The sequence below is a fragment of the Neophocaena asiaeorientalis genome, unplaced genomic scaffold (genome assembly GCF_003031525.2).
Source record: "Neophocaena asiaeorientalis asiaeorientalis breed wild unplaced genomic scaffold, Neophocaena_asiaeorientalis_V1.1 scaffold123, whole genome shotgun sequence".
In the NCBI taxonomy this organism is placed as follows: domain Eukaryota; kingdom Metazoa; phylum Chordata; class Mammalia; order Artiodactyla; family Phocoenidae; genus Neophocaena; species Neophocaena asiaeorientalis.
The window spans coordinates 13,628,143-13,655,704 of NW_020173666.1; the positions used below are offsets into that span (position 1 = coordinate 13,628,143).

Genomic DNA, 27,562 nt, shown 5'->3' on the forward strand with positions numbered 1-27,562 from the left:
ATGCTGCCATAAACATAGAGGTGCAGATACCTTTTTGAATTCGTGTTTTTATTTTCTTTGGAAAAATACCCAGATGTGGAACTGTTGGATTGTATGGTAGTTCCATTTAAAATTTTTGGAAGAAACTCCACACTGTTTTCCATAGTGGCTGCATCAATTTACATTCCCACCAACAGTGTACTAAGGTTCCCTTTTCTCCACATCCTTGTCAACACTTGTTATTTATTGTCTTTTTGATAATAGCCATTCTGATAGGTGTGAGGTGATATCTTGTAGTTTTGATTTGCATTTCCCTGATGGTTAGTGATGTTGAGCATCTCTTCATGTGTTTGTTGGCCATCTGTATGGCTTCATTGGAACAATGTCTATTCAGATCCCCTGACCATTTTAAAATCTGGTTGTTTGTTTTTTTGATATTGAGTTGTATGAGCTCTTTATATATTTTGGATATTAACCTCTTATCAGATATATTGTTTGCAAATATCTTCTTCCATTCTGTAGACAGCCTTTTCATTTTGTTGATAGTTTCTTTTGCTGTGCAAAAGCTTTTTAGTTTGATGGAGTACCATTTGTTTGTTTTTGCTTTTGTTTTCCTTGCCTGAGGAGACATATCCAAGAAATATTGCTAAGACTGATGTCAAAGAGCCTACTGCCCATGTTTGCTTCCAGGAGTTTTGTAGTTTCAGGTCTTACATTTAAGTCTTTAATTCATTTTGAGTTTATTTTTGTATATAGTGTGAGAAAGTAGTCTAGTTTGATTCTTTTGCATGTAGCTGTCCAGTTTTCCCACCATCAGTTATTGAGGAGGCTGTCTTTTTCTTATTGTATATTCTTGTCCCCTTTTTCATAGACTAATTGACATATAAGTGTGGGCTTATTTCTGGGCTCTCTATTCTGTTCCACTGATCTATGTGCCTGTTTTTGTGCCAGTACCATAGTGTTTTGATTACAGTGGCTTTGTAGTATATTTTGAAATCAGGGAGCCTGATACCTCCAGCTTTGTTCTTCTTTCTCAAGATGGTTTTGGCTATTTGGAGTCTTTTGTGTTTCCATACAAATTTTAGAATTATTTGTTCTACTTACATGAAAAATGTTATTGGTATTCTATGGTATTGTATTGTATTGAATTCAATACACTGTGTTGAATCTGTAGATTGCCTTGAATGAAGTATTCTTCCAATCCATGAGCACAGTATATCTTTCCATTTTTTTGTATTGTCTTCAATGTTTTCATCAATGTCTTGTAGTTTCCTGAGTACACATCTTTTACTTCTTTGGTTAGATCATTCCTAGGTATTTTATTTTTTTTGATGCAACTGTAAATGGGATTGTTTCCTTAATTTCTCTTTCTGATAGTTTGTCATTACTGTATAAAGATGCAACAGATTTCTGTATATTAATTTTGTAGCCTGTAACTGCTGAATTCATGGATTAGTTCTAATAGTTTTTTTGGTGGCATCTTTAGGATTTTCTACATATAGTATGTCTTCTGCAGTGACTGTTTTACTTCTGTTGGATTCCTTTCTTCTTTCTTTTCTTTCTTTCTTTTTCTTTCTCTTTTCTTTCTTTCTTTCTTTTTCTTTCTCTTTTCTTTCTTTCTTTCTTTTTCTTTCTCTTTTCTTTCTTTCTTTTTCTTGTCTGATTGCTGTGGCTAGGACTTCTAATATCACGTTGAGTACAAATGGTGAGAGTGGACATCCTTGTCTTGTTCCTGATCTTAGAGGAATTTCTTTCAGCTTTTCACCACTGAGTATGATGTTGGCTGTGTGTTTGTCATATAAGGCCTTTATTATGTTGAGGTATGTTCCCTCTATGCTTACTTTCTGGAGAGTTCTCCATTATAAATGGAGGTTGAATTTTGTCAAAAGCCTTTTCTGTAACTATTGAGATTATCATATGGTTTTTATTCTTCAGTTTGTTAACGTGGTGTATCACATTGATTGATTTGCAGATATGGAACCATCCTTGTATCCCTGAGATAAATCCTGCTTGATCATGGTGTATGATTTTTTTTAAATATATTGTTGTATTTGGTTTACTAATATTTTGTTGAAAACTTTTGCATCTATGTTCATCAGTGATATTGGCCTGTAATTTTCTCTTTTTATGGTGTCTTTGACTGATTTCAGTATCAGGGTGATGCTGGCCTCAGAATGAGCTTGGAAGCATTCCTTTCTCTTCAATTTTCTGGAATAGTTTGAACAGCATAGGTGTTAACTCTTCTTTAAACGTTTGGTAGAATTCACCTGTGAAGCTGTCTGGTCCTGGGTTTTTGTTTGTTGGGAAATTTTTTTTTAAATTACTGAGTCCATTTCATTACTGGTAATTGATCTGTTCATATTTTCTATTTCTTCCTGATTCAGCCTTGAGAGATTGTATATTTCTAGAAGTTTATCCATTTCTTCCAGGTTGTTCATTTTATTGGTGTATGATGATTCATAGTAATCTCTTATGATCCTTTGTATTTCTGTGGTATCAGTTGTAACTTCTTTTTCATTTCTGATTTTATTAATTTGAGCCCTCTGTCTCTTTTTCTTGATGAGTCTGGCTAAAGGTTTATCAATTTTGTTTATCTTTTCAAAGAACCTGCTCTTAGTTTCATTGACTTTTTCTATTGTTTTCTTAGTCTCTATTACACTTATTTCTGCTCTGATCTTTAAAATTTCTTTCCTTCTACTAACTTGGGTTTTATCTGTTCTTCTTTTTCTAGTTCCTTTAGGTGTAAGGTTAGGTTGTTTATTTGAGATTTTTCTTGTTTCCTGAGGTAGGCTTGTATCAGTATAAACTTCCCTCTTAAAAATGTTTTTGCTGCATCCCATAGGTTTTAGATCATTGCGTAGATGACTCTTTAAAACAAGATGGCTGTGAAGGAAATGGGGAAGTGGAGAGGTGAAGGGTCCAGGAAGATGAGACCAATATCATGGAGAGAGCAAGGAACCAAAGGGGCTCAGTCAAGGGCTGGACCCAAGTGCAGTGGGTGAGGCTGCCTTTGGGAGGAGACACAGGAGAAAACGGATGCTGGTACTATTATGTCTGAACATTCTTGGGTAAGAAGATGTGGGCTTCAGACAAGAAGTGTCTCTATATAGAAGTTTGAGGCAAGAAGACATGGAGTAAATAAATGAAGTAGACATGCTGGAAGCCAGGAAGGAGGATGACAGGGAAAGGCAGAGGGCTTGCTGGGCCTGGTGGGGAGAGATCCTGGGTGTGGGCAAGTTCAATGTAACCACATAAGAGGTTGGTCCTTTCCTTCCTTGCCTTACTGCCAGAGAATGTGGGATAAGATTTAGAAGATCAAATCAATAAAGCACAATTATGGGATGAAGTTTTAGCAAATAATATGCCCATTTTATTCATGAAAAAGGAAGGGAAAAACGCTTTTCAATAGTTATCCTATTAGGGGCTTCCCTGGTGGTGCAGTGATTAAGAATCCACCTGCCAATACAGGGGACATGGGTTTGAGCCCTGGTCTGGGAAGATCCCACATGCCGCGGAGCAACTAAGCCTGTGTGCCACAACTACTGAGCCTGTGCTCTAGAGCCCGTGCTCCACAACAAGAGAAGCCACCGCAATGTGACGCCCACACACTGCAACAAAGAGTAGCCCTCGCTCACAGCACCTAGAAAAAGCCCACACGCAGCAACGAAGACCCAACGCAGCCAAAAATAAATAAAATAACATAAATAAATTTATTAAAAAATATTTATACTATTAGAACTGAAGGTTTTCCCAGAAAAACTAGTATGACCATCGATAAGACTAACTATGTGGGGGGAAAGCCTGGTTTCTGGTGCACCCTGTTAATAATAATACGGTCTGTTAAATACAAAGGTAATGAGAGGAGATGAGTCTGAGAAGCAGGAGAGTCCGTGAGGGAGGCCACTCATCCTTGGCTGAGACGCCATGTTGCTGAGAGCGCTCAGGATTCCTCTTCAGAGTGGCTTAATGAACCCCGCAAGAGCCGCTGGTCGCTGTTCACTGAGGATGGACCAGGTCAGGCTTTGAGGAGGGGCAGTGATCAACGGACTGCATGGTCCCTCAGAAAAACTGTCTTGTCTCCCACGAGAGACACTTGCTGTTCCATCGTCCCTGTGAATACTCAATACTCACCTCACCTCGCTGTCTCCTTGCCTCTGAAGGTTTGGCCGTAAAGTATGCCTCTTGGCCACCACCCTCATCAGCGCCATCTTGGGCGTCCTGACGGCCGTTGCTCCAGACTACACGTCCCTGCTGCTCTTCCGCCTGGGGCAGGGGCTGGTCAGCAAGGGCAGCTGGACGGCTGGCTACACCTTGAGTAAGCATCCACTGGCCTGAGGTTTCCACACACTTTAAGGAGCCACGGAAGTCAGGTAGTGGGGTAGAATGGGATGAAGCCAAATGTGGAGGTGGGTTTTTTTGGGGAAGAGGATGTTTGCAGGGTCTAGAGAAAGTGTGGTCATTCTAGCTGTATTTGTTGTCTGCGTGACTAGGGCTGGGCATGCTGTCAGGATGGCCTCCTTCTCTCTCTCTCTTGCACGCTCTCTTTCTTTTTGTTTGAGAGACACTTACATAACCACTTTAATAAATCAGCGTTCCTATCAACTAATCCGTTTGGGAAAAGAAGATCACGTGTGATGTTACAACGATGGGGGTGTGCAGGAAGGGGAGACAGGTGGGAGAGTATTTTAACATTTTAAATATGAAAGAACCAGCATCTTTTAAAGTGAATACAACAAACTCAACTGGTTTGAAGGACACTAAACAGTTAGGAGAGAAGACACAGAGGAAATAAAAGAAGAGATAAACATAATGATTTTTAAAAGTGAAGTGCAAAGCAATGTAATTCTATATACTGTCTTTTTTTTTTCAAATTTTCTCTGAAGGGTAAGAATAGAAAATGAAAAATACTTCCTTAGAGGAAGGTAGCATAAGAACCATCTGTGCTTCCCTCAGCCGGTTTTTGGGCACATCAGACAGCAGTGAGGGTAATCCACATTTCTGCCATGTCTTGCCATCTCTGAAAACGAAGTCCTATGGCTTGGCATCCTGAGAAATAGTTCACTAGAGCCAAGAAAAATCATATTCCTCCCTTGAGAAACCATGAACACGCTGGTTAAGTGTAGTGAGTTCAGCACATATCTAGTGAGAGCCCAGCCGCCTATATGCTGAACGTGCACTACTTGGCCCACGGTGAAGAGGATTAATTTTAAGGTCAAATCTACACTGACCGGCGGTGTGGTCTTACAGACAAGCTCCGTAACCTCTCCATGCCTCAGGATCCTCTGCACGGGAATGACAAGGCTGTGAGGTAGATGAAGTGCCCCAGGTGTAGCCTCGAGGGATGCCCGCCCCAGACTCCTCCCTGCAGCGCGCGCACCTGCTGCCATTTGGCAGGCAGCGGGCGAGATGCGCTGCCAAGAGAGATAAGGCCCCCGTCCTCCCTCAAGGAGCTCAAAGGCTAGAGAGAAAGGGAGACCCACCGGGAACCCCATTTACCCGCGGTGGAGCGACAGCTACTCCTGGCCTCGTTCTTCCCGCGGCTGTCCCCGCTTGCTGTGGGCCACACACTCCCTGGTCCTGTGCGCGCGGCTCCTGCGCAGTCCCCTGTATTGACTCCTCCTCTGCCTCCCGACTCCTCAACGTGGCAGGACCCAGGAGACTGTGCTCCCCCATCCCCCAGTCTGTCCCACCTGTGCCCCCCTCCCCAGCCCTGCTGTCCCCTTTACGTTCAAAATCCCTCCAGAACCCCATCATCTCACTCCTCTGCTGTCTCCACGGCTCCCAGACACCAGCGTCACCTCACCTCCACGGTGGTCTCCCCGTGGCACCTACAGGCAGCAGCACAGTGAGCCTTTAATAGACGTGGGATCGCGTCACCCCTGTGCCGCGGCGGCTCTGCGTTTCCCGCAGTGGAAGCCAATGTTCTGGGCAAGCCTATGAGGCCCCCGAGGAGGGGCATTGCCCCACTGACGGGGGTCCTCGTCCACAGGGCCACTGCGCTGCTGTTTCCTCTGCCTGGAACTCGCTTCGCCCTTCTGTGTTCGGCTAAACTCCCTCACCTGTTGCAGGTCTTGGCTCAAATGTCATGCACGAGCTCCACCCCACTGCTCTCTGAAAATCTGCACCCCCTCCACCCTGGACTCTCCTGAATCCCCTCGGGCCATCTACCTTTTCTCTCCGCACAGCGCGCAGCGCGTTATGACCCGGCTGTGACTTCTCACTTGTGTGTGTCGTCCACCATCTCTCCCGAGAATGCGGGCTTAGGAGGGCAGGACTCTGCCGACTGAGCTCACGGTACATCCAAACACCCACAACAGGGCCAGGTCCCTGGCGGGCACGCAAAGACCGTCGTGAAATTAACGAGCGCTCCCGGGGGTCGTGGAAAATAGTCCAGCTCGGCCTGGAGCCGATGGGAGGAAGGCTCCGGGGAAGAGAGCCCGGCAGACTGAATCCTGCCCCGTGAAAAGGAGAACTCCAGACGGCAGATGGGGGGTTTCAAAAAGGGGCGGCTGCAGGAGAGCCGGGGCAAAAGGACTGGGCCTCGTGGGGAGGAGACGGAAGGGCGTTTGGGGAAGGAGCCCCGGAGGCGCACGGAGGAGGCGGGGGCACGCCGCCCTGGCTTCTCTCCTCGGTGGAGCCCACCAGTGACGCTTCTCCTGTTTCAGTCACAGAATTCGTGGGCTTGGGCTACAGAAGAACGGTGGCGATCCTCTACCAGGTGGCGTTCACGGTGGGGCTCGTGCTGCTCTCCGGGCTGGCCTACGCTGTCCCTCACTGGCGCTGGCTCCAGCTGGCCGTGTCTCTGCCCACCTTCCTCCTCCCGCTGTGCTACTGGTACTGTGTCCTCGCGGGGACCCCGTCTTCCCGGCGGCCAGGGCGGCCCTACCCGCAGGCCTGGGGCTTACAGCCATCTGTGCCGTTTGGGGAGCTCTGTCACATTCCCCCGGGGCGCTGCCCTCAAATAGAGCTTCTTTCAACTCGCATCCCCAAGGTAGAGGCTGGGATGCTACGAGTCAGACACAAGGGCACCGAGTCACAAAGGAGGCATCTGCTGTCTGTCGAGTGAATGCAGGGATGAAATGATCTTTGGCGAGTCTGCACATTAAACCGTTATGAACAAAACCCGTTCAAGTGAGCTGTTAATCTTATTAGCTGTCAGCCCTTGGCAGGGTGAAGGGAGGGGCAACTAGACCGCTGAGTTTTTATTGTGGGAGAGGGACGCGGGGGTTGGTGCGGGGGTGCGTGGTAGCAGAGAGGTTTGTGGAGAGAACGATCGCGTCCATGCAGCTTTCGTCACCGTTTTGCTGCGAGCAGATCTTTTCCGTGGGAGGCATCGAGTCCACCCAGTTTCTCAAACCTGCGGCTCTAAGTACGCTCCCGTTCGGGAAGAGCCTGCTTCCTCCTTGTCAGTGTGAAACAAGGGGCCCTCCAGTGACGGGACCCCCTGGCTGAGTCCCGATGGCCGGGCTGGGTGAGACAACACCTGGGTGTTTTCAGATGACCAGAGATTCCCAATCTTTGACTTTATAACATCCCCGTCCCATTTGAAATAAACACCATGGTGTACTTGATGCTAAAAAAAAATGACTATAGTTTATTTTGTTTTGGAAATATTTTGAGACATGTTCCACAGCCCCTGTCTTACAAGGAGGCAGCTGCTGTATCGCAAGGGGTGGGGCGTGTGGAGCATCTATTATGTGTGAGAGATTTCCTGGGGTAGGGAGAAGGGCTGCTGGCTTCCAGGAGAGAATGGGACCCCCGCCCCACCGGATGAAGGGTACATAGGAAGCGATGGTTCTCTTCTGGTCCGTAAATCTTAGCAGGTGGCACTAAGAGCACGAGTGACTCACAGAGCTCCTGTGTGGGCTCTCTGGGCCAGCACACAGTGGCCCCAGATGCTCGTCCACCAGACGCTTGAGGAATCACAGTCCCAGCGTGAGCGCCTGATCGGGGCTTAACATCAGATGAGCTCCGCAGAAAATGAGACGTCGTGATGATGTGTGTCCACAGGTTTGTGCCCGAGTCTCCCCGATGGCTGTTATCGCAAAAGAGAAACACTCAAGCCGTAAAGATAATGGACCACATAGCCCAGAAGAATGGGAAATTACCTCCTGCTGATCTAAAGGTGACAGCCTAGCAGAGGGTTTCTCCCGTCACTGAACTTTGGGTTGCATTTATGACTTAGAGCATGCCTGTGGGGCTGCCTTGGGAGGCAAGAGGGCACTGGTGACATTTGGGGTGATGGGTGTGGCGGGCAGCCATGCGAGGACCGACCTCGGGGCGGGGGCCGGGAAAGGGGGCCCTGATGGCGTTTCCTGCTCACGGCAGCTTGGATGCAGCTGACGCCCTGACTCCTTCCTAGATGCTGTCTCTCAAAGAGGATGTCACTGAAAAGCTGAGCCCCTCGTTTGTAGACCTGTTCCGCACGCCGCACCTGAGGAAGCACACATTCATCCTGATGTACCTGTGGTAAGGGCCCTTTCCGACGCCTGTCCCCAGATGGAACTGGTGGGCTTACCTGCATACCCGGGTACAAGTTAAAGACAGTGGAACAGCTCAGGTGGAAAAAGAGAAGCATGGAAAGGAATTTCCAGATGGTTTTCCAGTGGTCAGAGAGCCCTTAAAAAGACACCTGATTTCTCCCCTGAGGACTGCATAGTAGAGGAAGGACCTCATTTTAGTAAGAAGAAATTCTTACATAGGAGAGGTCAACAGTAAGCTGGACGGAGGCTTCTCAAGGTTGCCTCAAATCCCACACGTCTCACCTTTGGGGAGTAGCCGAGTCTTGACATAGCGTCAGAAGGTGGATGAGATGTCAGTGGCTCTTGGTGCTTTCACAGAGGAAGAGCCCTTCCCCGCATCTAAGACCTTTATAGACCCCGATGAGAGTATCAGTGCTTTTTTTCACCCCCCGATTAGGAAACTCACATCCACATCCAGATTCACCCATGTACCCCCGGCACACCCCCAGGGCTGCATCCACCTCCCAGGGAGCTACCTGGAGACGGGGTCTCCGTGCTCTTTCCTCAAGGGGTGCCGGGTCAGCTCCTGACATCAGGGCTTTCTCGTCAGCACGAGGGAGGTTATTCAGTTACTCCCCGAATGCCTGGGCTGAGTAGCTGGACCCTGGGCTTCCCTTCCACTGGAGTCGCTCTGCTGTCCTGCACTTGTGTGCCCTTCCATGAGATAAGGGTTCCAACTAAGAGGGCAGCCCCTGGCACCCTCAGTAAATATTTGCTGAAGGTTGAATGAATGACCGCTGTTCCACAGAATCCATCCCAGGTTCCTTAGATGCCAGGCTAACCTGACCCTGTCCCGGCAGCCCCAGTCACTGTGTCTCCGGGCAGGCCCCGGAGTCTCGTGCCCACTACGTGATGGGCCTCTGCAAATACTCCAGGTGCCTGGCGCATTTCTCATCATGCTCAGTATTCGACTCAGCAATGTCTCTTCGGTGTGGAGGCCCGGGCCTCTGCAGATAGGAAGGCTCGCTCCCCTCCTATATTACTCCACGGCCCACTCCCATCCCCTAAGCACTCCTGTCAAGGTGTCCCCTCTGCTGTCTTACGCCCCTCCACGCAATCCTTGGGCAGATTCTGCTCTGTCTTGAAAATATACTGAGACTCTGCCATTCCCCGTCACCTGCTCTCTCAGGTCCCCCTTTGAGTGTCGTGATCTCTCGTCCATGTTGTTGCGGCAGCCTCCTCGCTGGTGGTCTGCCCCGACTCCTGTCCCCCCAGGAATTGCTCACAAAGCAGGCAAAGGTCATGGCCCGGGTCACCCCCTCATCCACATCCTCACCGGCTTCCTAGTCCACTGAGAAGAAAACCAGATTCTTTCCTACAAGGCCTCACGCGCCCTGGCCCCCGGACCCCTTCTCCTGCTGTCCCCTCCCCTCCCCCCGCCCTCCATCCACTCCATTGATCACAGCATCTCAGGAGGGATCACTTCCTGGCTGTGTGACTGTCAGGCAGCTTCGTGATCTCTGTGACTCAGTTTCCTCATCAGCCAGTGGATGTAATGATAGGACCTACTCACAGGCCTGTTGGAAGAATTAATGAGAGAATATGTATAAAGGGCTTATGCCTGACAGCTACAAATTGCTGTTTGTGTTTTAATGTGTGCATGCAATTCGTGGGTCCTGCCAAAAGATGGCAGCCCTGCACATTTGTTAACTGTTGCTAGTTTTTTGTTTGTTTTTTGGGGGTCTTTTTGGACAGAAAATTCAGGGTTCTCCATTCCTTTCTCTTGGATCAGTCTCTTTGTGGGTTAAAGGCGACCGTTCCCATTTAACCGGCTAAGCTAACCAGCATGGAGGACCCTACCGGGCTCATCTTAACTCACTGAGTTGTTGCTGCCGGGGCCTTCCTTCTTGTATTCTTTTTTTTTTTTTAATTTACATTTTAAAAAATATTTATTTATTTGGCTGCATCGGGTCTTAGTTGTGGCACACAGGATCTTTGTTACAGCATGCAGGATAAGTGGGCTCAGTAGCTGTGGCGCGTGGGCTTAGTTGCCCTGCAGCATTGTGGGATCTCAGTTCCCCGATCAGGGATCGAACCTGCGTCCTCTGCATTGGAAGCCGGATTCTTAACCACTGGACCACCAGGGAAGTCCTCATCTTGTATTCTTGACTCTTTGGTTCAACCAGGAATAATTTAGGACTAGAAACAAAAGCATCCCATGCTTCTCTGGGTGCAGCTTTATAAAACCAGGGGCTATAGTAATGAGAAACATACGCTGTGATCTCAGTTTTGGAGCTGATGGGCAATTGGCATTTCTATAAGAAAATAATTTCTTATCCACCTAAATCTCTTCTCACAGTGTAAATACAGTCGACCCTCCATATCTGCAGGTTCTGCATCTGGGCATTCAACCAACTGCAGATCAAAAATATCTGAAAAAAATTCCAGAAAGTCCCCAAAAGCAAAACTTGAATTTGCAGCATGCTAGCAACTATTTACATAGCATTTACATTATATTAGGTATAATAAGTTATTTAGAGGTGATTTCAAGTGTACGGGAGGATGTGCATAAGTTCTATGCAAATACTACGCCAATTTATACAAGGGTCTTGAGCATCCTTGGATTTTGGTATCCCAGGGGCTCCTGGAACCAATCCCCAAAGGATAGTGAGGAAAACTGTACCAATAGAATCATTCAACGTTCCAAAATTATGTAGTTTGACCAAAAGTGACACATGGGACTCTCTGAATTCCCCCCTGAGTGGGAGTGACTGTGCTGGTCCCCATCGGTCTGTGTGCCATTTTCTGTGACACTGCTATTCTTTCCTCCAACATGGATGAAGGGGTCATGCAGCGGGATATGAGGTAAAAAGAGTAAGGGAATAATGCCTGTTAAAGATGGTGTGATGTGTGGAGGGAGGACCACTGTGGAGCTGGAAAGACTTGGCCGACTTCTCCACCCTGTTGTGCTCTGGATCCTTGCCCTTGGAGAGACAGCAATGACAGCAGTAAAATCTCATCTTCACTGAGTGCCCACTCTGTGCCCGGAACTATACTGAGCACGTTTTGTCCATTACCTCAATGAATTCTCAAGACAACCCAAATTCACAGCTGAAGGAATTGAGGCACAGAGAGGTTAGTTAACTTACTTAAGACCACACAGCTCATACAACAGTCTGATTCCTGAAACTCTCACTCACCACTGCCTTCTCCTGGCCTTCCCCTTGGAGGCCGTTGGAGCATCTGATGAGGTAGGGCACATGCAGTGCTCAGGGCAGGGCCAGCACCCAGGTGCGCGGTAAACAGTAGCTACCATTGTTTGCCATTTCTCGAAAACGGGAACCTATCCTGTAAGACACACCCTCCCATAGATTGTGAAAAGAGGGTCTCATCGAGGGCCCCTCAAGGGCACCTTTCTTGATTTTGATCCCCCTCTTCTCATATCGCTCTAGAACATTCTACACCCAGCTCGCGGTGTCCTTTATCCTCCCAGCCAGAATCCTAAATCTCCCCTCCTCCGAGGAGCTTGCCTTTGACCCGGCCTCTCCTCCCTGCTCAGGCTCACCAGCTCCGTACTCTACCAGGGCCTCATCATGCACATGGGCGTCACCGGCGGGAACCTCTATCTGGATTTCTTCTACTCTGCTCTGGTCGAATTCCCGGCGGCCTTCATCATCCTCGTCACCATCGAGCGCTTCGGCTGCCTCTACCCGCTGGCTGGGTCCAATCTGGTGGTGGGGGCAGCCTGCTTCCTCATGATCTTTATCTCACACGGTGAGTGGTCCACTTTCATCATCTTCCGGGTCATCGAATTGTGGGGATAGTGTGTTAACTCTTTCATAAGCCTCTGGAACAGACACAAAGACAAGGCATTACCTGAGTCTAGAATCATTTTTTAAAACATTTACGTTGAGGTATAACATACGTACAATGAGCCCATTATAAGTGTTCAAGCCAGTGAATTTTCACATGTAGGTATGCCTGGGCACCACGACCTACAAAAAGATAAAGAACGTTGCCAACATCTCGGAAGGTTTCCTCACCCTCCTTGACCATCAGTATTCACCACCCCTGCACGGGTCACCACGACTCTGGTCTCTGCCGCTGCAGATTAACCTTGACTGTTCTTGAACTTCATACAAACGGAACCATACCACGCGTGCTCTGTATGGCCTCACTTCATTTGCTCATCCTTATGTCCACGAGGTTCGTCCACGTTGTCACGAGAGTGAAGTTTGTACTTCTTCCTTATCGTGAGGCATCCCAGTGTATGAATACCCCACTATATATCCACGCCACTGTTGATTGACAGTTGTGTGGCCTCCAGTGTCTGCCTATTGGGATTAAGGCTGCAATGAACATTCGGGCACATCTTTTCGTGGACAGTCATTTCCCTTGCTACGAGGGGGACGTATGTAAGTTTTAGCAGATATAGCCAGACAGCTTTCCATACAGTTGGACCAATTCACGCTCCCACCGCGATGCACGAGCATCCCCATGGTTGCACATCCTCACCAACGCTTGGTATTGCTAGCCTTTCTAACGGCAGCCATTTTGGTACCCGTGTGCTTTACTCCGTAATTCTTAGCAATCCAAGATAAGCCAAAGGAGATTCATTTGGGTGGTTTTAATTTAAGTACATAAATTGCCTTTCTCATCTGTTACTTTTGGAAATGTTAAAAAAATACGAAGGCAGATTTTCTATTTTCTTCGTTTTTATTCCTTGTGCTCTGAGCCCATTGGTTTGAGTCGTTTTGGCAGGCTTTTGGATAGCATATTACGGGAAACGTCCTGTAAAATCTGTATTCTCAAGAACCAGGTTCTACAGATCAGGCTGGAAATTTAAAGAGATGGAAAAATGTAACTCAAGTTTTTTTCTCCCTCCCTTCGTGGAGAGAGAACAAAGAAGGCAGGAAAAGAGGCAGAGTGCATCTGAAATCGATTTTACCCATTTTCTCCCCATCTCCCTTTTTCTGGAATCCTGGTAAAATGGAATGAATGGGCAGATTTTTATTTTTATTTTTTAGTAACAGCATGGAGTGCTGAGAGGGAGCCTGAGGTCTGAGACCGTTATCACCTCAGGGATAAACCTTAGGTGATGCCGAAGCTGAGAGGGAACTCAGGCATCACCCCCTCTGTCCTGCGCCCCCCAGGACCCTCCTCCCAGTGCCCGCCCTCTCTGCTTGCCCCCATTTAGTCCCCATCACATTAGATGATAAACCTTCACTGCCACCCACCCCACCCCACCCCCCCGCAACAAGAAAATATTTCAGTTACCTTCTATGCACTTGATGTAGCAGGCACCTCGGCCCTAGGATCTCAGATGTGAGCAAAGCAGAGAAAGTTTCTGTTTTGTGGAGCTTATGTTCTAGATGAGAAGGAGAGGGACGGGGCGATAATTCTTTGTCTGGTGGTCACAGGTGGCCTTAGGAAACCTGAATGAAGTGGGGACGAGCCATGTAAACATCCGGGGAAGGAGCTTTCCAGGCAGGGGAGCAGCAAGAGCGAGGACCCCGTGGATGGGGAGAGCTGGCACTGGAGGAGGAGCGGCGGGACCCTTGTGACTGGGGCTGGGCAGGCGGGGGCGAGGACAGCCAGAGTGAGGTCGGGGGTTAGCAGGAGATGCCAGTGTGGCTTTTATCCCGATCGTGGAAGGAAACCACCTGGCTCTGCACAGGGCGGCCACGCGGCGGGACTGTGGCTCTAACTGGGCCTCTGGCTGCTGAGGAGAGTGGCCCGGGCCCCGACAGAGGCAGGGCAGTTCTCTGAGGGCAGGGATGCTGTGCACGTCCAGGAGAGCATCTTGCCAAATCGATCAAAGGCCACAGAATTTGTGACAAGGGCCCCCCTCTAGATATCTGAGTGAATTCCTTTATCTTCTATCTTTTGGGAGCTGGGAGGTGTGGTCCCTAACTAAAGGCTTGGCTTGGGTTCTCCACCAGGCGGAGGGCAGCTGAGACCTGGAGAGACTATGATGGCCCTGGGCCATCTGGGTCCTAGCGCCGCCGGGTCCGCTCTCCGGGGAGCCTCATGCTGGCAGAGTGAAGGAAGCATGCCTTTCATGGGTAGCTGGCTCGTGGGGACAAGGGCCAAGATGACACGCTCTCTGTGACCCCAGAGGCTTTGTTGGTGAGCTGGCCTGTCTCAGGAGCCACTGGTGGTTTAGGGTTCGGGTAAACACCTACCAACCAGGTGAAGTGGATGATGGTGCCTGCTGCTTTGATGGCGCCCCAGGAAGGAGAGGGCTTCCTGTACCTCCAGCTAATCAAGAACCGAGAGCAGTCTCCTGGGAGGAGATGACGGTTCGCTTTCCTCATGTTCTCAGACTGTTCTGAAAGGTGTTTGGGTTAAAAAATGTGTTGGGAAATGAACACTAGACTGAGGATGAGAAATCTGGTCTACCAGCCCCAGGACGTCTGCCCGAGAGAACCATGCTGTTGACGACCTATTACGTTTCAGGCACCGTGCCAGCAACCACAGTATCCACGATAATTAAAAAGCCAACACTGATGGAGTGGTCACGGTGCACATCTGACACGTATTATCTCTAAATCTCACAACAACCTATAAGCTGGGTAAAATGATTCCCATTTTACAACTGAGGAGACTGAAGCATGAAGAAGTAAATCGTGGGCTTCCCTGGTGGCGCAGTGGTTAAGAATCCGCCTGTCAATGCAGGGGACACGGGTTCGATCCCTGGTCCGGGAAGATCCCACGTGCCGCAGAGCAACTAAGCCCGTGAGCCACAACTACTGAGCCTGCGTGCCACAACTACCCAACACAGCCAAAATATAAATAAATTAATTGATTAAAAAAAAAAGAAGAAGAAGAAGTAAAGCATTTGCCAGGTCCCACCGCTGACGGGAGGCCGAGCTGAGATTCGAAAAGCACATTCGTCCCTCTGCCCAGCGGGGCCTCCCCTCATGCGTCATCATCAAGTCCCGAAACCTTTCAGGACTCAGCTTACGTATCCACAATGGAGGGGTCAGATAAGACAATCTTTCCGGTCCTTCCAGCTCTGAAGGCAACTCCACGGGCACGGTCCTCACTTGCTCTCTGTGCCCTCTGTGTGTTTCTTCTCCAGATCTGCACTGGTTGAGTATCGTGGTAGCTTGTATTGGCCGAATGGGAATCACCCTCGCGTTCCAGATGGTGTGCCTGGTGAATGCTGAGTTGTACCCTACGTTCCTCAGGTGAGTGCACGGTGGTGTGGGCTGGGTGGCCGCTGGCAGAGCTGTGGGCCAGCCAACCTCGGTGAGGACCATCCGCCAAGATGCTCCAAGGGTGGATTGTTTGACATTGAGATAGGGGCTAGGCGTCAAAGACAGGGCCCTCGCCTAATCTGGTAGAGAAGGTGAAATGCACAGGTTCAGTGGACTAAGGGTCGCATCGTGCCCTGTACGGAGGGCAAGTGCAAGAGAAAAGGCGTCTGGCACAGAGGAGAGAGCCCTGGGCGGCGCGTGGGAGGCTGAGGTGCAACCCTGTCCTTAGCGCCGACCAGTTGTCTAAACTTCCGCAGCTCCACTGACACCTCTGGACATAACTTGCTTCAGAGCAGTTCATATTTGTACAGTGACATGCAGAGCATCGCCAGACGTGGGCTGCGGCTCATCCTATAATATCATTGTGATACCCATTTTACATATGAGAAAACTGAGGTTTACAAAGAGAAAGAGACCTTCCAAGAGTCACACAGCTAGAAAGTGGCAGGGCCCAGACAAGAACCCACTTTCTTTCTTTCTTTCTCTCCCTCCCCCTTCCTTCCTTCCTTCCTTCCTTCCTTCCTTCCTTCCCCCCTTTATTCCTTCCTTTCTCTCTCTCTCTTTCTTTCATTGAAGTATATTTACAATGTTGTGTTAATTTCTGCTGTACAGCAAAGTGATTCAGTTATGCATAATATATATATTCTTTTTCACATTCTTCTCCATTATGGTCTATCACAGGATACTGAATATAGCTCCCTGTGCTCTACAGTAGGACCTTGTTGTTTATCCATTCTATATACAATAGTTTGCATCTGCTAATCCCAAACTCCCAGGCTATCCTTCCCCCACCCCCTCACCCTCTTGGCAACCAAGAACCCGCTTCTTTCTGACCTTGAAGCTGATGCTTTTCCCATGATGACTCTGTAAACATAGCAACAGGCCTAGATGACTCATTGTTTAAAGTCAGGTTTGTTGAAGTAGAATTTTCTTAGAGCAAAATTCCCCCTGAAAGGTACAGTTTGATGAGTGTTGACTATACTCGTTTCACCACCATCACAGTCAAAGTAATACAGAGACATTTCCATCACCTCCAAACGCTTCCTCATATCCCTTTGTGGGCCATCTCCCCTCCCACCTCCAGTACCTGGCAACCACTGGTCTGATTTCTCTCCCTGTGGTTTTGCCTTTTCCGGAATGTTACGTAAATGAAATAACATAGCGTGTAGCCTATTGTGTTTGGCTTCTTTCACTTGGCATCACGGGACCCATCCACGCTGTGGCGTGTATCAGTGCTTCGTTCCTTCTTATTGCTGAGTAGTGTCCCGTGTGTGGAAGATGTGCCATGATGTGTCTGTCCATTTCCCAGCTCGTGGAGGTTTGGGCTCTTTCCAGATTGGGGTAATTACGATACAGCTGCCAATAAGAATTCACATACAGGTCTTTGAGTGGACATATGTCTTCATTTCTCTTAGGTAAAAACTTAGGAGTGAATAATTACGTGGGACTGAGTGAACTGATGAGGGTGATTATAAGTTTTGTGACTTTCTGTTTGAATAAAAAAAAAATCCCACAAGGACTCAGAGGCCAAATCAGTTTTCACTGCAAAGTAAAGGAGCGGTTACGGTGGAGGATTCCTGGACTGAATGTCAATGTTATGACGTAGTATGAGTGTGTTTCGTGTTTGGTAATCGCAATCATTGTTGCTTTGTGGGTCACGTGGTGGATGTGAGTTTAAATTCATGAGAGACTGTCCGAATGTTTTTCAAAGTGGCCGCACCATTTTCTGTTCCACCAGCTGCGCGTGAGAGAGCTGGTCGTTCTACATTCTCACCAGTCCTTGGTGTCGCCAGCTTTTAAAAAAACAAGTAATTCTTGGAAATGGTGGTATTATTGTGACTTCTTTTTTTCCCCGGGGAGAATTTTATTGATGGCACTAGTTTATTTCCCTTCCAAAATGAATAAATAAATAAACAATTGAGACTAAACGAAGTAAACAATCTCAAATTTTTATTGTCTTCATAACAAAACAAAACATGAAGCTCAGAACTGGATCACTTGGCCCTTTCTCTTCTTATCTCCTCCCAGCTCAAAATGCCTGCATCTCTTAATAGCCAGCATCCTCTTAGATCTGCAGTTCCGCTCAACACGTTCAAGCCTCAGTACAATGTTCTTTGTAGTTTTAGCCTTTTTCCGGAAAATCGGCTCAGTCGGCCCACCATAGCCACTCTGCTTCCTGTCATACCGCCGCTTTCCCTGGGCATACAGAGAATCCTTGTCCTTCTTGTACTGTGTCACTTTGTGGGGTTGGTGCTTGCCACACTTCTTACAGAAAGTCCGGCGGGTTTTAGGAATGTCCACCGTTGCGGAGCACAGGCTCCGGATGCGCAGGCTCAGGGGCCATGGCTCACGGGCCCAGCCGCTCCGTGGCACGTGGGATCTTCCCGGACCGGGGCACGAACCCGTGTCCCCTGCATCGGCAGGTGGACTCTCAACCACTGTGCCACCAGGGAAGCCCCAAATGAAGAGCATTTTTATTGTAAAAGTAATTAACCACTTTATTTAAAGCTTTAATTCTGACCTTTGTTAGAATTTGGCAGATTTCCTTAAACTCGTTTTTCCTCTATATAAATTGTTTCTTCTCCCCATGTCATCAGACCAGTGAAGCCTAAGAAATATTCCAGCTCCCCATATCCCCCTCTTACAGCGGGACAGCTCTCAGAACCCCTCCCTATGCCAGAAGACACAAGGGTGACTCTGATTCACTCTTTCCTCTCTCCTGCCCATCCCTTCGTTAAAAGGCCCTCTCTCATATTCTCATCTGGAAAAGGTTGCTTGGAATGAGTACAAAGAGACGAAGACAAATGAAAGAGAAAAACCTACATCTGGCAGTTCTGAGCCGAGTCTAAAATAGCTGGGCCAAACAATTCCATTGTCATGGCCACTGGACCCAGGGGACTGACTCAGAATGTAAACTACCAAAGGTTCTGAGCGCCTGGCGCTGGGTGGAAGAAGGCCAAGTGACATGTCCTCAAGGAGCCCTTGACTGTTTGTGCAGAGAGTCAGTTTAGTGAGGATTCTCAGTAATTAGGAAGGGAGGCCAGGTGCTCAGAAATAACTTAAACTTGATCCACACACACCACACACAAAAGTAAGGCAGTCATGAAAGTTTCGATATTTTCAATCAATTGAATCAAATTGAAATTGGAAAAAAGGGATTATTACTTTACAAACGCTTCAAGTGCAAACAGTTTCTAGTTAAACCATTTTGACCCTGCTTCTCATTCATAGGAGGCTTTAGAGTTGAACGGCGTCCTCCTTCTAACTGTCTGCAACATATATTGTCAAGAACATTCTTTTGGCATCAGTATGCTATGCCTTGTGTTGAAAATCATCCCCCTGCTTTTACCTCATCACTATATTATGAGCTCCTTGAAAGCAGGAACTACATGTCATACCTCCCTGTACCTCCTGACGCTGTTCTACAGCTATACTAACCAGTCACCTGGTGCTTGTAGAATGAACGAATGAAGTATCACAGATGTATGACCTTTAAAGAAGGGGCCTAGTTCTTCACTTCGTCTAGCGTCTGTGTGCTTATCAAATTTTTCTCTCTTTTTAAGACTTATTTTCTTAAAATTGTAAAAAAAAATAATGGTGTCTTTTTTTCCTCCTCTTGGAAATCACACTAATGCTATTAGAAGAATGAGAAACAGAAGAAAAAAAAAATGCAAATGCCATTTTTGAAACTAGGATGACCCTGAAAGACAATAGTGAACAAGAAGGCTGCCTAATGCAGTGAGTCTAAGAGGGTCTGGAAGACTCCAGGGAAGCTCACTGTGACAGCAAATTTGAGACAAGGCCAGTGGTTTTCCAAAGTAGGAAGTGTACATTGAAGGGTCTAACCCACAAGCCCTTGTTGCAATAACAGGGAGGATGCAGGGCTCGGGGCATATGCTTCCTCCCCTGGGTGTTGTGTGGCTGGAGATGAGCCAGGGAGGGCAAGGCTATGGGAGAACATTCAGGAACTTTTGAGGGAGCAGTGTGCTGTGAGGTGGGGTGGAAGAGAGAGACCCTGAAGGGTGAGAAGTCCTGTACTGTCAGCCCCTGTAGACTAGGGATAAGAGAGGCCAAAGCATCTAATCACAGACAACCCTGGTCAGAAAGAAAACTTCTAGTAGCCTAGAACGTGCCCCTCCCCACAAATCCTTCTAAAATAGCTGAGACAGAAAGAAATCATAGTACTGAAAGAAGAATAAATTAAAAAGTAACTTGCCCAGGAGCTATACAAATATATCATGAGATGAAAGGGGGAAAGGAAGAGGAAAAGCAAATGGCAAATGAAGAAAATGCACAGGGAAAAATATTGCCAGAAAGCAAATAAAAAGTGTGGCCAAATATACTACAGCTAAATGCAAAATATTAATGAATCAATCATCTCTATAAAGTAAGAGTGTAGGGCTTCCCTGGTGGCGCAGTGACTGAGAGTCTGCCTGCCGATGCAGGGGACGCGGGTTCGTGCCCCGGTCCGGGAAGATCCCACATGCCGCGGAGCGGCTGGGCCCGTGAGCCATGGCCGCTGAGCCTGCGCGTCCGGAGCCTGTGCCCCGCAATGGAAGAGGCCACAACAGTGAGAGGCCCGCGTACCGCAAAAAAAAAAAGAGTGTAAAGCAGAGATGCAAGTTCTTGGGAGAGTATGTGATAAGACAATAGATGAAGTCAGCTCAGGCTGAAAAAAAACAAAAAGAAAAATTAAAATATTTGACAAATGAAAACTACTTTGAAAGCATTACAAAGGAGAACTGATATAGTAAAGGCAAGACAGGCCTAAGAATTGCAAAATAAGATTGAAATAAGCACAATTTAAAAGGCTTAGCGATCATGTTTAAACATATGTTCCCCAGAAGATAATTGAAATAATGAAACAAAAGAACTTCAAGAAAAAAAAAAAACTTGAAGAAAATGTCTGAAAATAAAAGAATGCTTGGATTTATAATTTGAAGTGGCATATGCCGTGTAACAGAACAAACCCAGAACACACACACACAACATCAAGAAAGGCACATCACAAAAACCTTAAAAAGCAGTCAGAGAAAAAAGACATCAGAAAAAGGAACAAAGATGATAAGGACAGTAGATTTCTCATTGGAAACAATGCAAACAAGAAGGTGGTAGAACAACATCTTTGATGTACTGAAAGAAAAACTGTCAACCTAGAATTCTTGACTCATCAAAAAATAAACTTCCAAAAAATGGATAGAAAATAAAACCTTTTTCAGATATATAAAAGCTGAACAAATTCGTCACAAGCAGACCTGTACTACAAGAAATGTAAAAGTCTTTCAGAGATAAGGAAAATGATATCAGGTTGGCAAAAAAAAGACCCAGCTGTATGCTGTCTACAAGAAACTAACTTTAAATTTAAGGGCAGAGATAGTTTAAAGGTAGGAGTATGGAAAAAGGTATTCCATGTGATCTCTAATAAAAAGAAAGCCAGAGTGGCTATATTCCTATAAGACAGAGTAGATTTCAGAGCAGACTGTTGTCAGGGATGAAGAGGGAGGTCATTTCAAGTAGGCAGTTCCCTTACATTTCCCCTCTGGCTTTCTTTGTCCTCCATTTCTTAATATCCTCTCCTTACCCTTCCCTGTCCGTCTATGTGAAAGAAAGAACTCTAATGACACCAACCATTCTCCAATCTCCAAACAATTCTGACAAAATCCGATTCTGACGTTAACTACCTGGAATTAGTGCAGACCTCACAGGTTAAGGCTTCGTCCCACGTGACTGCCCTTACTTTAGATGCTAGTTGCAAGCCCCGCATTGTACACCTACACTTCTGACCACTGGCTGTAAATCAGATTCCCATGAGCCCCTCCTTGGGTTCAGTAATTTACTGTAATGGCTCACAGAACTCAGGGAAGCACTTACATTTACTGGTTTATTATAAAGGATAGAAACAGCCAGATGAAGAGGTACACAGGGCAAGGTCTGGAAGGGTCCTGAGCACAGGGGCTTCTATCCCTGTGGAGTTGGGGTGTGCCACCCTCTCGGCACATTATGTAGGTGTGATTGATTAAATCATCAGTGATTAACTCCATCTCCAGCCCCTCTCCCCTCCCTGGAGGTTCGGGAATGGTGTGTTTGCTTTAAAACAAGTTTACCATTTGGAAAATTGATTTACAGAGATGTCATCTTTTTTGTTATCTGTATTTTATCAGGAACCTTGGAGTGATGGTGTGTTCCTCCCTGTGTGACTTGGGTGGGGTCATCACCCCCTTCCTGGTCTTCAGGCTGATGGAGGTTTGGCAAGGCTTACCACTCGTTTTGTTTGGTAAGATTTCGTGAAACATTTATCATTCCTTGTTTCCAGCTCAGTGTGAATACTCGAGAACTATTTGATGAGCAAATGGTACCCCCCAGCGAGTGTACAGAAGGGAAGGATGGCTCCTGCTCTTTCACTGGCTCCTGGTTCACTCTGTCTTGCCTCACGGGGAAGATAAGATGCTGTTCCTAGAAGGTGGGGGCCAGAGGTTTATGTCCTATGGCTCTGGAGTCCAATAATTCATTCTATGGAATAGAATCGGAGAGAATATTTGACATAGCCTCCTGGTTTCTTACAAATTTGACTCCCAATTTTTGTGTATTTAGCATGTAATTGCTAGAGATTTGAAGATGCTAGATTATCATCCCTCTTCTGCTTCCAGATCTTAACAATTGACGGCAGACACAGGGGGACAAATGGGAATCGAAGTTTAGTATCAGCTTTGTTACTGATTATATTGGGTTAGAGAAGGAGGAGGGGACTCTCCCACCTCTTCCCAAACCTACCACTTGGTGGAGGGCAAAACGGCTGCCCATGTAGAGAGTTGCCATGCCTGGGCCCAGGCGAACCCACGAGGGACGACAGGGAGTGATGAGTAACGAGAGAGGCCCACACTGCCCACATACATATCACCTGGGCTCCATATCAAATGTATATATGGTAACATAATATTTATATATAGTAACTGTAATATAATGTTATAGTTTATATATAATGTATGTTATAAAATATTATATAATTATATATTACAACAAATTATTGTATATAATATATATTATAGTTATTGAATATAAACGATAATATATAAATTATGGTTAGTATATACAAATACTATATTATATTATGTTAAATTAATACAGTATTTTGTATATATAGTAACTAGTCAAAATTGAGTCCCATATTGTTTTTGAAGTACCTGAATCAATAAATCCCCCTAATACTTAAACGTCAGTTACTGTGGAACTATATACTTATGTGGAAGTAAAACAAAGACGATATTCCCTTTTCTTACTCTGCCATTTCCCCAGTTATTCTATTGCTTTAATTTTCTAGATGTTCCCAACTTTTTAAAAGTGACCCTCACACGCCTGTTACCTAGGCATCTCTTTAGTTAGCTGTCATCATATGTAAATGGTATTGACCATGCTCTAACGGCTCCATGTGAAATCTGTCTCATCTGAAGCGGCTTTGGGGCTAGTTGCCGGGGGAATGACGCTGCTTCTTCCGGAGACCAAGGGGGTCGCTTTGCCAGAGACCATCAAGGACGCGGAGAACCTGCGGAGGTGAGCCCTGGGTGCTGGGGCAGACAGTCGTCTGGTCTAAACTGTGAGATAGAATGATTTGTCTGTGATGCTGGCCACATGGAGCACCAAGGTCCCCAGGTCACCCCCCGAGTTAACAGCTCTGAGTTGGAAGCAATTTTTAAATCAATCTTCTGTCTTTTTAGCGATTGTTGGTTCAGATTCCTTAGTGACTTCCTTCACAAAGAAGAATGACTTAAAACTTTCATTCCTATGATGGGGACAAGTGCTCAATGGAGTCCCAGGTCCTACCCTTAAAGCCATAAAAAAGGAAAGGAAGGGGCTTCCCTGGTGGCGCAGTGGTTGAGAGTCCGCCTGCCGATGCAGGAGACACGGGTTCGTGCCCCGGTCCGGGAAGATCCCACATGCTGGGTAACGGCTGGGCCCGTGAGCCATGGCCGCTGAGCCTGTGCGTCCGGAGCCTGTGCTCCACAATGGGAGAGGCCACCACAGTGAGAGGCCCGCGTACCACAAAAAAAAAAAAGAGGAAAGGAAGAAAGACAAAGCATTTGATGATGTGGTCGTTACAGGCTCGGTTCTCTGGATCCCACAGTAAGGACACACGTGTCCCTGGAAAGTAGAGAATAGACTCCGTGGACTCATTAAGGCCTGGGTTCAGCCCAGGGGTGGTCGCCTACTTGGCCAAGTGACTTTGGGAATGTCATGGAACCCTATAACCTTCATTTCCTCACCTGAAGAATAGCCACGATAATACTTGAGAGGGTTGCTGTGAAAGTTCAATGAGATAAAGCAGGTGATAGCGACTAATCCATTGCCTGGCACATAGTAGGTATTCAATAAATCTTAGATTCTCTCTATTCTTCTTGCATATGGTGTGATTTCCTCAGTGACTCTCAAACTTAGTATGCAGAAGAATGCAGACTCCTGGGCCTTCTAGGTTTCTGACTTGGTAAATGAATGGGGGAACCCGGAAACCTGAACTTTTAATGACAGTCGATACCCGTTCAGGCCCTCTGTGCTCCTCGCTTTGAGGAAATCTGCATTTCTCAGTGCTGATAAGGGACAGACACTCTATTTTAACTGTAAACACATCTTGTAATTGCTGGCAATAAGCTTCTTGTTGGTCCCAAGTCGTAGACATATATAGCTAAGGTTGACTACCTGATTTTAAAATGTTCCATTATAATTTGTTAATAGGCACTTTGTCATCTTTTAAGATGTTGTGTTTATCCCTTCACTCCATCTTCATAGCCATTCCTGGCCTGCCAGGTGAGGCCAGGGGCTTCTGCTCTGAGCCCAACACCTCCCTGTTCACCCTGTGTTCTTGATAATGCCCTGCACAAAGTATAATCATCACTTATTTCATTATCTGCTTTCTCCGCTCTCCTAATTCCATAAATAGTGGCCACAGTCTATTGCCGGAGAGATCATTTCAATGACACCTTCTTCCCTACTTTCCAGGAAACAAGGCCAGGGAATGGGAGTAGTGGTAGCTCTAGCTAACAGAGGGCTCATGGTGCGTCAGCTTCACTGAGTTTCAGGTGCCTTCTCACTCCATCCTCCCAAAACATGGCGAGGCAGCTCCTGTCATTAGCATACCCATTTTACAGATGAAAGAAATAATGACAGATACCCTCAAAGTCCCCAGCTTCAAAATGGAATGTTGACTGTCAGGTGATGGAGTGAGGCAGCAACACAACAGGTGCTCTGTGTGAAGGGTTGGCAAACTCTTCCTGTTAAAGGGCCAGGGAGTAAATATTTCTGGCTTCGGGGACATTGTCTCTGTTGCTAAGTTCTGCCCCTTCAGCACGGAAGCAGCCACAGACAGTACACAAATGAATGGGTTTGTGAGTTCCAGCACAACTTTATTTATGGATGTTGAAATTTAGATTTCATCTCATTTCCAAGTGTCAAGAAATAATATTTTATTTTTGATTTTCGAAAACTATTTAAAGATGTAAGAAACTGTTCTTAGCACACAGGCCATAGCAAAACAGGCAGAGAACCAGAACTGGTCACTGGCGGTCTCTGCTGACCCTTGTCTTCTTTGTCACCTGCTGTTCTTGTTCTCACCTCTTCTTTTGAGACTTATTCCTGGGTACAACTTTGCAACAGTTTCTTAGTCAAGCCATTATGTATTTTATTGAATGAATTTTAATTAATTAATTAATTAATTAATTTATTTTTGGCTGCACTAAGTCTTTGTTGCTGGGCACAGGCTTTCTCTAGTCGTGGTGAGCGGGGGCTACTCTTCGTTGTGGTGCGTGGGCTTCTCATTGTGGTGGCTTCTCTTGCTGTGGAGCACGGGCTCTAGGCGCACGGGCTTCAGTAGTTGTGGCACGTGGGCTCAGTAGTTGTGGTACGCAGGCTCAGTAGTTGTGGCGCACGGGCTTTGTTGCTCCGCGGCATGTGGAATCTTTCCAGACCAGGGCTCAAAGCTGTGTCCCCTGCACTGGCAGGCGAGTTCTTAACCACTGCGCCACCAAGAAAGTCCCCCATTATGTGTTTTAACTTAGATTTTAAATTTTTGATTGCTACAGGAAAGCAAAGCCCAAAGAAAACAAGATTTACCTTCAGGTCCAAACATCAGAATTCAACTCGCAGGCACCCGAGAGAGATGCTCCGCTGGGGACCGGGTGGCAGAGATGAGGACAGAGTGATCCTCTGAAGAATTGCTCAGAAGCCCTAAGCTTTTCCTCCTACTTGCCTGCCCCTAAGTCAATATCAGTTCTAAAGAACACTGTGCTTTGTTTTGTTTTATTTTCTTTGTTTTAAGTCTCTCAAAGCCCTGGCTGTCTTTTATCTACTTATTCTTTCCAGTGAAAGCTGTTGGTGGTTACCAGGTACTTAATTATCTAAATTATTTGGAAGGTCCAATAGAATTTAAATACTGTTATAAAAGAGACCTCCGTAACTGGTTTCCTAGAATAAGTATTGTTTTATTCACTCTCTGAAAGAAAATGTCTTTGTATTTGTAGGTGCCTGTGTTGGCAAAAGTATTTCAACATGTAGATTTCTTGGAGGGCACTTGTTTTTTTTTTTTTTTTTGTGGTACGCGGGCCTCTTACTGTTGTGGCCCCTCCCGTTGCGGAGCACAGGCTCCGGATGCACAGGCTCAGCGGCCATGGCTCATGGGCCCAGCCGCTCCGTGGCTTGTGGGATCTTCCCAGACCGGGGCACGAACCCGTGTCCCCTGCATCGGCAGGCGGACTCTCAACCACTGCGCCACCCGGGAAGCCACAGAAATTTTAAATAGATATACAGTAAGTCCTCTACGTATGAACCTTCAAGTTGTGAACTTTCAAAGATATGAACGTCGGTTCCATCAAAGTCAGGCGAGCGTGACATTGCAGCTCGCCCTCCGTCTCCTGTTGCTGACGATCCTTCAGCTCTACCATCTCCCATCTCCTCTCCCTCCTCCAGTCAGTAACTCTTCTTGCCTGTTCACGCGATGCCAGCCCCTGGATGCCAGCTGTTGTGCTGGACTACTGTACCTTTCAAGGTACCGTACTGTAAGATTAACAATGTTTTCTTTATTTTTTGTGTTTGTTTTTTATGTATGTTTTTGTGAAAAGCATTATATACCCATTACAGCACAGTACTATGTAGCCGATTGTGTTAGCTGGGTACCTAGGCTAACTTTGCTGGACTTAGGAACAAATTGGACTTCGAACGCGTTCTCGGAGTGGAACTTGTTTGTATGTAGGGGACTTACTATATTACTTTTAGAAGAAAAAAGTCTGGAACACCAACAGAGGCAACAAAGAGCACACTGAATACTACAGAAAGCCAGATTAGTGAATTAGGAGATGAGCTTGAGAAATTCTGCTAGAACGAGGAGAAGTGTGGCAACGGTGAGCAAGTAGCTCATGCAGCTCAATATCAAAAACAAACAACCCCATCCAAAAATGGGCAGAAGACCTAAATAGACATTTCTCCAAAGAAGATACACAGATGGCCAACAAACACATGAAAGGATGCTCAACATCACTAATCATTAGAGAAATGCAAATCAAAACTACAGTGAGGTATCACCTCACACGGGTCAGAATGGCCATCATCAAAAAGTCTACAAACAATAAATGCTGGAGAGGGTGTGGAGAAAAGGGAACCCTCTCGCACTGTTGGTAGGAATGTAAATGGATACAGCCACTCTGGAGAACAGTATGGAGGTTCCTTAAAAAACTACAGATAGAACTACCATACGACCCAGCAATCCCACTACTGGGCATATACCCTGAGAAAACCATAAATCAGAAAGAGTCATGTACCAAAATGCTCATTGCAGCACTATTTACAAGAGCCAGGACATGGAAGCAACCTAAGTGTCCA

The 27,562-nt window shown here is 46.6% G+C and overlaps 2 protein-coding genes across 5 annotated transcripts in view; one reads left to right on the forward strand and one right to left on the reverse strand.

Moving 5' to 3' along the window:
- Positions 1 to 26,260, forward strand: part of SLC22A1 (solute carrier family 22 member 1) — a 34,103-nt gene extending 7,843 nt beyond the window's left edge. Inside the window, exons 3-11 of one of the 4 annotated variants that reach the window (XM_024747907.1) lie at positions 4,140 to 4,294; positions 6,645 to 6,813; positions 7,990 to 8,104; positions 8,342 to 8,448; positions 12,001 to 12,215; positions 15,526 to 15,634; positions 21,865 to 21,977; positions 23,152 to 23,251; positions 25,771 to 25,968. In XM_024747907.1, the coding sequence (XP_024603675.1) occupies positions 4,140 to 4,294; positions 6,645 to 6,813; positions 7,990 to 8,104; positions 8,342 to 8,448; positions 12,001 to 12,215; positions 15,526 to 15,634; positions 21,865 to 21,977; positions 23,152 to 23,251; positions 25,771 to 25,879 (1,192 nt within the window). In that variant the 3' untranslated portion in view covers positions 25,880 to 25,968. Of the gene's footprint in view, positions 1 to 4,139; positions 4,295 to 6,644; positions 6,814 to 7,989; positions 8,105 to 8,341; positions 8,449 to 12,000; positions 12,216 to 12,416; positions 12,594 to 15,525; positions 15,635 to 21,864; positions 21,978 to 23,151; positions 23,252 to 25,770 lie in introns of those variants that run through there. The other 3 variants (XM_024747910.1, XM_024747908.1, XM_024747909.1) reach the window with 3 other exon arrangements.
- Positions 17,687 to 18,582, reverse strand: LOC112401546 (60S ribosomal protein L36a-like). The gene is made up of 2 exons (XM_024747845.1): positions 18,527 to 18,582; positions 17,687 to 18,020 (listed from the first exon to the last, which is right to left on the reverse strand). Exons 1-2 carry the CDS (start codon positions 18,580 to 18,582, stop codon positions 17,687 to 17,689), a joined length of 390 nt encoding a protein of 129 aa, XP_024603613.1.
- Positions 26,261 to 27,562: the final 1,302 nt, after the last annotated feature.

Bases quoted from the DNA above. Each gene is read 5' to 3' on its own strand.
- LOC112401546 (XM_024747845.1), bottom strand. From the start codon at position 18,582: ATGACAATGGAATTGTTTGGCCCAGCTATTTTAGACTCGGCTCAGAAC. The intron at 18,021-18,526 runs GTAGGTTTTTCT...GCGCATCCGGAG, and splicing joins TCGGCTCAGAACTGCCAGAT to CCTGTGCTCCGCAACGGTGG.